This window comes from Agrilus planipennis, unplaced genomic scaffold (genome assembly GCF_000699045.2).
Source record: "Agrilus planipennis isolate EAB-ADULT unplaced genomic scaffold, Apla_2.0 scaffold223, whole genome shotgun sequence".
In the NCBI taxonomy this organism is placed as follows: domain Eukaryota; kingdom Metazoa; phylum Arthropoda; class Insecta; order Coleoptera; family Buprestidae; genus Agrilus; species Agrilus planipennis.
In genome coordinates, this window is record NW_020438932.1 from 297413 (window position 1) to 307963 (window position 10551).

General features: G+C 37.2%; 1 protein-coding gene across 2 annotated transcripts in view; it reads right to left on the reverse strand.

The window, feature by feature from the left end:
* The window catches only part of LOC108742060 (zinc finger protein 502), a 22589-nt gene extending 15016 nt beyond the window's left edge, over positions 1 to 7573 (reverse strand). The window contains exon 1 of one of the 2 annotated variants that reach the window (XM_018477072.2): positions 6912 to 7573. In XM_018477072.2, coding sequence (XP_018332574.1) covers positions 6912 to 6999 — 88 coding nt within the window. In that variant the 5' untranslated portion in view covers positions 7000 to 7573. The remainder of the gene's footprint in view (positions 1 to 6911) is intronic. The other variant, XM_018477073.2, reaches the window with a different exon arrangement.
* Positions 7574 to 10551: the final 2978 nt, after the last annotated feature.

The window sequence follows — 10551 nt, forward strand, 5'->3', positions numbered from 1 at the left end:
CATTAGTTTTACCTTTGAATATTGTTTAAGAATGACTATATAAATATTTACATGCCTAGAAATGTATAAAAATTGGCATATTTATTAACTTTGAACCCCCATAACTTTTTATGGGGGTGAGACCGCCACGAACTTTTTATGGTACAGTGGTGGGGAAGACCTCCTCTTTCGATCTCCCCATCCCCACTTCCTTCGGGGGTGGGGGCCATCATCTAAACCTTTACCAAAATTTACGACCGAAGCCAAACTTGGTGTAACTATCACCTCCAAAGATGTGACTGTAATACAGATGGTACAATAAAGTGGAAAATGAGTTAATTTGGTACCAAGGTTAAAAATTTGATTCTCATAATTTAAATTTTATCAAAGAAGCCGGCCCAACTCCATCGAATACTAAATATCAGTGACAGTTTCTTAGTCCTAATTTTTGGCATTGGCACTCCAATGTACCCCTAAAAAAATCGATATTTTCGAAGTTCATGTCAGCCACTTTGTTGTTCTTCATGGCCATACTGTATATGTATATACAGTTTGCCTATTTTTTCACCCGAAAAAAATTACTATCGTACGAATTACTCGTATATCCGAAAAAAAAAAAAAAAAAGACTCGTGCGAGCGTTTATGTTTGTATAGTTTTCGTTGTGTCGGTTGTGGCGTTCGTTATAAATTCGCGCCGTAAACACGACGACGGACGCGACGGCCATAAACACAAATAGCTGCTGCATTTCAGAAAGGCGACGGCCAGTGAACTTCATTGCCGTCGTTTTTTCAGTGTTATCCTCGGATATTTTTAGGCGAAAATCGAACATAGTACGCGATGTGCAGCGGCGAAGAAAATAACGATTGTTTTTATTTACGATTCTGCCAAAGGAAAGGTTACCAAAGTCGCTCCGCTTTATAAAGGATAACGTCCAGGATAACTACCAGTTTAATACACCAACGGACCCATGTATAGCTTATCAACGATCAGAATTTAGTAGAATAGATTCCAAAAGTTGGTTTTTTAATTAAAACATGAAAATGCATAGTTACTGATTTTTTTGGGTGTTGCCCTATAAACGGGCGATTTCCACGTCAAATCACTCATCAAATCTCACATAAAATCTAACGAAAAACAATGTTCTCTTTGATGTGTAATCGATAATTAAATGAAAAAAAAATTATATGTATTGCTCTTCAAGGTAGGAAAGCTAGGTAAAGGTGAATATAAAGATAGGAGACGAAAAATTAGAACAAGTCGCTCATTTTCGGTATCTATTAGGAATTCAGATAGCTCAGGATGGAAGAAGCAGTAGAGATATGAAACAAATGATAGCGCAGGGTCGAGTGGTCTTTAACAAAAAGAAGTAGCTTCTATGCTGGCGAACGATTCATTTAGGAATTTGAAAAAGATTGTTAAAGAGTTCAAATACGGTGTTACAGGCGAAATGATGTGGATACCGTGGATAGGGAAATGAAGGATTATTAGAAAAAGTAGGAGAACAGAGAGCGTCAATAAGAAATAAGTAAGATAGGTTGACAGGTCACCTTCTCACGGCTAGTTAGAGACATATCAGAAACAGAGATAAGAATTAAGAGGAGTAGAAATAGACCTAGATTAAATTACTATTCATAAATAGTTAAGGATGTGGGATGTTCCAGTTTTAGGGAAATGCAAAATTTAGCTCAAAATAAGAAAGAGTGGTAGTGCGTGTCCGAGCGGCATGGCCTAGAGGTCTAGACCATTGCTTAGCATTCGGGAGGACGTCGGTTCGATTCCGGGTCCGTCTGCCTTGGTCCATGTTTTTCTGTGGTTTCCTTGGATCACTTAGGCAAATGCTGAGGCAGTAATATTCCACAGATAATCTTTCATTCTCTTCTGTCTTCATTTCGTCCGTCTCAACTATCTCACCCGAACCACCACCCACCCATTCCCACGATTCCTGAAAGCAGGCTGAAGAGGGCCTTCCGCCCTACCTTCCGGCATAGTCCGGAGGGACTGGCTGGTGGAAATGAAACAACCAAAAGTTTTTTTTGTTTTTGTCCAACCAGTCTTAGGGCTGACGACGATAATGACCGCCTTGGCATGACCTTACTCATTCTTTATTCATTTCTTTGGTCCAAATGTCCAAATTTTGCGTGAGTTGCCTTTGGAACTCAATCTGCAGGTAGTATCATTTCTTGTGGGAAAAGATCAGGAACCAATCAGTTATTTGACTTTCGTCGAAAATTTTACTTCGAATATGTGATGTCGATTTTTAGCCAAGGGTCGAAACGGCAATTAAAAAGAAAATGAAAAGAACGATTGAAGAAAATTTAACCTTGAAGGCTTGTTTACTAACAAATTTATCAGACTGTGCACATAATGCAGACATAATTGATTGCATTGCATATATTTGACGATCGAGTTAGGGGTCACTTGCATAATTATTCACTGTTTAAAAATAGCGCGATATCTTTTATTATTATAAGATGTACATTTTTCATTGGAATTACTTAAGACAATTTCTCTTGTTATTGCCAAGATTAGCGTTAAATGCGCATCGTGTTATAAATAAGAATGCAACTATATTTGTTCAAATTATTAATAACACCCAACACGATTTACCATAAGGTACTGGTGAAAGTGATGCACATGTTGCCGCCTTATGTTTTGAAAATGTCTCATTTTGATTAGAAGTTAGAAGCCCCTGGCAGCCAGACCGTTAGGGTCGCCACAACAAACTGTGTAACAAACGGCGATTACCTACCTCCTTCTCCTTTATTATAAGCAATCCGGAAAATTTGGAATTATTCATATAGATAAGGCATATATTATGACAAAAAAGCTCTCGCATTTGTAATTCCGAAGAAAACATACCTAAAACTATCAATTTTTATCTCCACTTATACGTCCAATAATTTTGGGCCTAAAATATTTTTTTTCTTTGGAATGAATTCATCATCATCCATAATGTCGTCAGTCCTAAGACTGGTTGAACACGCACCTCCACTGTATTCTATCCTGAGCTAATCTTCGCATTTCCCTGAAACTAGAACAACCCACATCCTTAACTATTTGCGAACAGTAATCTAATCAAGGTCTACCTCTACCCCTCCTAACTCCCTTTTCTGCCTCTAATATGTCTCTGATTAGACCTTCATTGCCTGAGAAGGTTGGAGTGAATTAAGAGAATTATAAATTTTCATACTTATTAGGAATATAGTAGTCACAAAAACAGTAACGAATTTACTAATCGACTGAAGGAACATGATGAATTTAAAAGAAGAAGAAATTCTGAAGTGCCTCTAAATGATCATAAAAAGAATCTGTAACCAAATGGACTATATTAACACGATTATATTTGAGAATCAACAGATGAAGACGAAGAAGCCACATCCTTAATTGAGCGAACCACACTTACTTAAAAGATGACGACGGGTACGTCCGGCAATCTAGCTAACACAGAGCAATTGGACCTTATCCTGCGTCTCAAGTCAATACCAAATGAACTATCAAGAAATAGTATACAAAATACGTGCAAAATTTTTGAAGTAGTGATTCCTTTTCTTAAATGCGACTTGACCCTATGCTACGTTAACCGACTTCCTATTAAAAGAAACTTGACACCCAGGAAAAACCAAAAGAAACTCAATTTCATCTCAAAAACAAATTTTATGAACGATGTAGTAGGAAATGGGTCACTAGATTGTGGAAACCTGTGACAAAAGGTCACAGGAAGAGACAGTCAAAGATTTACACCATGTAGTTTCTAAACGACTTCAAAGCTTAAAGCACAACTTTTGGTAAATAGTTAAGAGTCTCCAGAAGAATGTAAAGAAATCCTTTGAACGAATCAAATGGCAACAGCATTAACTACCATTTATTTAGGCAGTAAATGATATTTTTTTTAATTTTGACCTCATCACTTAGGACAACCTTATTCCTGTGGTGGTCTTAATGTGCATACCTTGGAAATCAATAAAAATAAAACATGCGCCGTGCGATGGAGTTTCGTGCAGTTTTGGTGACTGCAGTTTAATATAAAAGTCGAAAAGTACCCAATTCGTCTAATAATTTATAGACGACGAAGTTTCTGACGATTGTTCAGTCTAGACGTGTATTTGTTTAGTTCTATTGTAGACAAGTTACTCATAATAATATTAAAAGCAACTTTAATAATAAAACAACTGTTCAAAGCTAGAAAATTAATGTCGCTAATAAATGGGCCACGAGAAACTATGCTTCATTCACCCTGTATATATTTAAACAGCGTATGTTCATTTGTTTATAGGTTGAATAATCACCAACAATTAAACTTTTTATACAATTCGTCACTATCTCAATGTACCCATAAAGAACAAACAGATATTAATTAGCTTAATATCTACCTCTCATTAGATATAATTACCAAACATGACTCTTTGTGATGTTAAGTACCTAGATCACCTGCAATGTTATTACTATCTATCCAAATAAGAAAACACCTTCAAGTTTGATGCAATAACTTTTTAATTATTCAAATTTTTTAAAAAATATTTTTATTAATTAATTTTTCAATGTATCCAACAATAAATCTGTTTATAACTTCGCAAGATTCAAATTGTTTATTTCATCTCTGACAATTATCAAAGTTGGTATAAACCTTTCGAAAACTTGTCAAGTATTTTCTTCATTCAAAAAAAAAAAATATTTATAAAAATGAAGTGATTCTGCAATTTCAAACTTATGTGTTTTTATATTTGGGAGACGATGAAAATAGGACTGATAGGAAAAGTTAAAAATCAGGAGGTTTTAGGAAATGAAAAAGAACAGACGGCAATATGGAAATCAGTAAGAAATAGGAAAGGTATTAGGATGATTGGGGTGAGACGAATTAAAAGCAGAAACAGGAGTAAAGAGAGGGAGTTAGATATTTATTATTTATGAGTAGTTTCCGAAGTGAATTGTTTAAGTTTTCGAGTTTCCAGTCTCCAGTTTCACAACCTTGTGATGATGATAATGAAGCAATGAAGTAACTTTCAATAACTGAAGAGACCTAACAGTTTCATTCGTTATATGTAGACAGTTTTGATTATACTGGATGATATATATGAAAAAACAACAGAATTTTGAAGACCAATAAAATTTTCTTCTTCGTTATAGAGAATAACCGTTTCATTGTAGAGGGTTAATGAGTATATGGTCTAGATAGGTTTTGGAAGATAACGAATACTGATGAATACTGAGGCATTTTTAATGCTTTTTAAAGCAATATTCATTAAAAAAACCCGATCGTTCTTTAATAATTATAAAATTGGAAAGAAGTCTTTACGACAATTCCTTTTCAGTCTAAGTTTTTTAAAGACTTCGGTTCAGTTATGTATAGAATACAATTTTACAAAAATTGAAAACTCAATAGGATTCTACCACTCGACGCAAAGAGATGGCTAGGTAATTATGTAGACCCTTTAAAAAAGTCACCCTAACGTTAATATAAAATTGACTGATAATAATGTATTTCCACAATAAGCTGAATGGTGAATTGCGAGAAGAAAATATCGTTCGCTATGCGACCGAAAAAGTAAACCGCTAATAAAATTAGATTTTCCTTCGTGAAAAATGCATTCGCATCAAGAAAATTCCGGTGTAAGTCGGTTGGAGTGAATGGAAACACATGCGCAAACCGAACGGCATCGCTTGCATCGTTGCCGTTGCATAAACTTTTGGACGATAACGATCACTGAACAAAGGTTATGACCAAAAGGCACTGCATGTCGTCAGAAAGGAAACTTTGTCACGTGTTTCGTTATCCGTCTACGCCAGACATGACAAACTTGTAACTTTGTAAAACCGATAAAAAGATCCAGAGACATTTAGTCGTAATGGTAAATAAAACTGTTTTGGGTTTTGGTCAGTATTTCTTCCACTGATGATCTTTAGTCATTAAATATCTTGCAGTTTTAACTTCATTGTTAATATGAAGTTGCAAGAACTCAAAACGTTCTGGATTCAATACGAAAGATCCTTGCCAATTTCAGTTTAGAAATCTAATATACACATTTCAACTCCAAAGGTGTCCTTCCAAGTATCAGAGATAATTTAGTAATTGTTTAGTAACTCTTCATTGGCTCAAATTATCTGCCTAGAGGAAAATCATTTAGAATTAGGAGAAATGAATAGACCAGATTTCAGCAATTTAGAAAAGAAGACTACATAATTTTCATGATTAATGGTGGAGGAGCCTGGCACCACTTATTTTAAATTGTTGTTCTTTATGAATAAAGTTACGTATTTAATCGAAATTATATACTGGTCTAAGCAAGAAAACATTCGTTCATATTTAAAGAATATTTTTACTCAAAACAGACGTTTGGACTATAGTAATCCTTGGCTTCTCGTATCGTTTGATTCGTTTAATTTTAAAAGGAATTGTATCGAATGCAATGGGAAGACCTAAAACTATAAAAGCTAGATAAGCTTATTGAAAATACAATAGGTACTTCGTAAAGTATAAATCTGTAAAAGTCAGTGTCTGCAAATGAGCAATTCCTACACGAAACCGAATTCTGAATTAAAAGTAAATTAATCCTTTGTCAATTACATTTATGACCATACCATCACTTGGTAGAGAGATTGTATTAGAACATGAGATACACCACTCATAAATATATTTTCTGACTCCAATAAAAATGCATCGAGACGAAGTGCATCTTGAACGAGCTCCTTAACGCGCAGGACAATAGACAATTGCAACCCTGCCATTGCAACTTTCGGACTTCGAGGTTCACAAAACAAAGGCCACGACGGCGACATTTGAGACTTGGAGCACGTGTTTTGAAACTAGTACAATACAGAATACAGGACAGGACAGAAGAGAACGAGGAGACAGAAGACGTCCCTGACCATTATACTGTTATCGCCAGGGTCGCGCTGGCAGTTTTCTTTCATTTTTACATTTTTCGTTTCTCACCTTGCGAAATGCAGTACATAATTTGGCGGGGCACCTTAAGGCCCGCGGCCAAACAGGCGGCGAACGAGGCGGAAAAGTTGATAGCCATTATTGTTGCTAGATAGATAGATACTACTGCGACCAGGGTTCTCACTAAATTACTAACGCACTGATAACAACGACGAACAGGGTCGGCATTGGCGGCGCGAATTCGTCACCACACGCACAATCACATAGCGTTCGCGCCAAGGCGATGACGATGATAGCAACAGCGACAACAATCGGCAACAAACGACGCGCCGCGCTTGATCCATTTATCCCGAGTTTTTTTGTTTTTTTTTTTGTTTTTCGAATAACAATTGTTGCCAATACGTGTTGGAAAAGGCGACGCTCACTAATAACTTGCACACTGTTTTTCTTTAGGCTCGGAGTACAAGACTAGAAGACGACGTCGTGCGTGCTTTCGACGATGATGGGTGAATACGTATACGTGTGTGTTTAACAGTGTGTGTGTGTGTGTATGTATGTATGTTCCACGAATGTGTATGTATGTATGTGTGTGTGTGTGTGTTTGTTGCACCGCGAAGAAAAAGAGAGACTCCCGCTCGCCGTCGTCGTTTCGGTCGGTGCGATCTCGCGAGATGAAGAACAAGCAAGCAGGCTGGCGACCAAAGCGGCAGGCAAAAGCAGCAGCAGCAGCACCAGCGAGACGCGATGTTGCCGCCGTCGTTGCGACGGTGTCCGTTTCGTAGTCCGTACGTTCACGTCCGCCCCCTCCGACCCGCCAAAGTCTAGCTGCATCGCTGCGTCCCCCCCTGCGTCCCTCGCGCCCGCCGACACCCACCCACCAGTCGTGGCAGCAGCATGCACGTGCATGCGCCGGCCCCGTTGCACCCGAATCAATATCACACATTATCACAAAAAAGCGCCAGCAGCGGCATCGGCGGCAACGACGGTGGCAGAGAGCGACTCGCGTCGGAGACGATGTCGACTTTTATAACGACGACAACGTGCCGACATCGACGACGGCGTCGATGACGATGACAACGACGTCCGACACTTCGGCCGCCGCTGCTGCTGTTGGGCCTCTGTGACTTCAAGTTCACCAACTGCGATCAACCTGTCACCAGACCGAACTTTACGCCGACACCGACATCGCCTTTGACCATGCAACGAAATTTGACACAGTTCCCGATCGATTCTTCTTTTTTGGTTACCTTCGCGCCGCCAAAACTTCCTCGTCCAATCCTCCATTTGTTCCGAAGTCGAATTCTTTCTGGAGTTGCCTAAATGGAACACCACGACAAACTTCGTTTGTCAAATCCAGTTAAGTAGTTCGAGATCAAAGTCAAAATTTATGGTTTACAAAAAGCTCAATCCTTGATCATGATAGATTAGGTTTCCATAAATCAAAACCTCTATTTCACTATATCGACTAAGCGCAGCTTCAATCGCCACCAGAACTTCCTCATCCAATCTTCATTTCGGTCTGAAGTCGAATTCTTTCCAGAGTTATTCATGGAACACCAAGACGAACTTCGTCTGTCAAATCCACTTAAGTAGTTCGAAATCAAAGTCAAAATTTATGGTTTACAAAAAGCTCAATCCTTGATCATGATAGATTAGGTTTCCATAAATCAAAACCTCTATTTCACTATATCGACTAAGCGCAGCTTCAATCTCCACCAGAACTTCCTCATCTAATCTTCATTTCGGTCTGAAGTCGAATTCTTTCCAGAGTTATTCATGGAACACCAAGACGAACTTCGTCTGTCAAATCCACTTAAGTAGTTCGAAATCAAAGTCAAAATTTATGATTTACAAAAAGTTGAGCCCTTGATCATGATGATATGGCCATAAAATAGGTGTCCATAACTTAAAACCTCTATTTCACTATATTAACTAAGCGCAGCTTCAATCGCCGCTAGAACTTCCTCTTCCAATCATCTTTTCGTTCCGAAGTCAAATTCATTCTGGAGTTGCCTAAATGGAACACCACGAAGAACTCCGTTTATCAAATCCAGTTAAATAGTTCGAGTTCAATGTCAAAATTTATGGTTTACAAAAGGTTCAATCCTTGATCATGATGATATGATTACAAAATAGGTTTCCATAATTTAAAACCTCTGTTCCACTACATCAACTAAGCGCAGCTTCAATCGCCGCTAGAACTTCCTCTTCCAATCATCTTTTCGTTCCGAAGTCAAATTCATTCCGGAGTTGCCTAAATGGAACACCACGAAGAACTTCATTTATCAAATTCTATTAAGTAGTTCGAGATAATACAATTCTTCAGTCAAAAATTATGATTTACAAAAAGTTGATGGTGATGCGGTCATAGAACAGGTTCCCATAAATCAAAACCTCTATTTCACTTTATCAACTAAGCCCAACTTTAATCCCACAAAAATCGATTTAGTTCAAAATGATATAGTAATCCGAAATCAAACTTTATAATTTATCCTTATACACTTAGTTTGCATCGTTTGACATTGATGTGATCATTAAGACAGACCTGAATAAATGTCATTTCCTAAATCAAATGTAATTGCATCTTTCCTTTTTTATAGATAGATCAACTTGGTGCAATTTGAAATCTCTAATCTCTATCAGCAGTCTCAAAATTCATTCATAGTGAACCTCGTCCTTCCTTCCAAATATCTTTCAGTCCAATTAGCTAAAAACAACTTCAAGTGGGGTTACGCGATAAAACGATAAACACAATCTAACTTAAAACTATCTCTATATGATCTTTGAGCAAATCCCCTGGGAATATAGGTACTTAATATCGTAGAACCCTCAGATCTACCATCGACGTCCTCATAATCAACCCAATAATTTTAAATTCTGATTATACGGGTAAAATAATTATAATAACTTTGTTCTCTTATTTACATGGACAATGTTGGAAGCAATTAAGCTTAGGAGCAACAATATAGTTACTCAAATAAGTTTGCAACTAAGCAATTGAGTTTTTGCTTCATCCATACATCAGCATGATTTTTATGATCGGCACACCTAAAAACGCGGCACAAAAAGAACCTAGAAATGAAGATTTCAAGATCTATTTCCTCATTCTCCTTCATCCACCATGGTATGAAGGATTGTAAACAAATTATTACTTCTATTTGCTTTTTAGCTAAATAAATTTAAGAATATTACTAGTATATCCTATGTTCGTTGTCCCCTCAATGACTCGTTTTCTATATAATAGTTGGATAAGTGAAGATATATTACCTTTCGACATTACTTTTGCACCCAGTTAATGACGGATGACATCTGTGGTTCTCTTGTAGTTTCGGTTTCGAATCTACCTAGCACATCAGTCTTGTGCTTTTGACTTTGCAGAAGATGCAGCACGAAGTCTAAGTCTGAAGATCAAGACTGACTTATTCGGTTCATTGACAAACGACCAATGATACGATTACGACACTTAAATCAATCATCAATAGGATCGCATAATCATAAATAGTTAAACAATGAGATCTGATATTTTTATTGCAATTTGCCAGTAGCATACAAAGGAAAACAAAAAGGCGTTTTGTTTCAGATATTAAAGCATTAATTGTCGCAAACGTAATAGCAATTTTAATTACCAACTTTTTGTTTTTCTTTTCTGTCTAAATGAAGAAGTCTTAGTATCTTATCTGATCTATCTCTG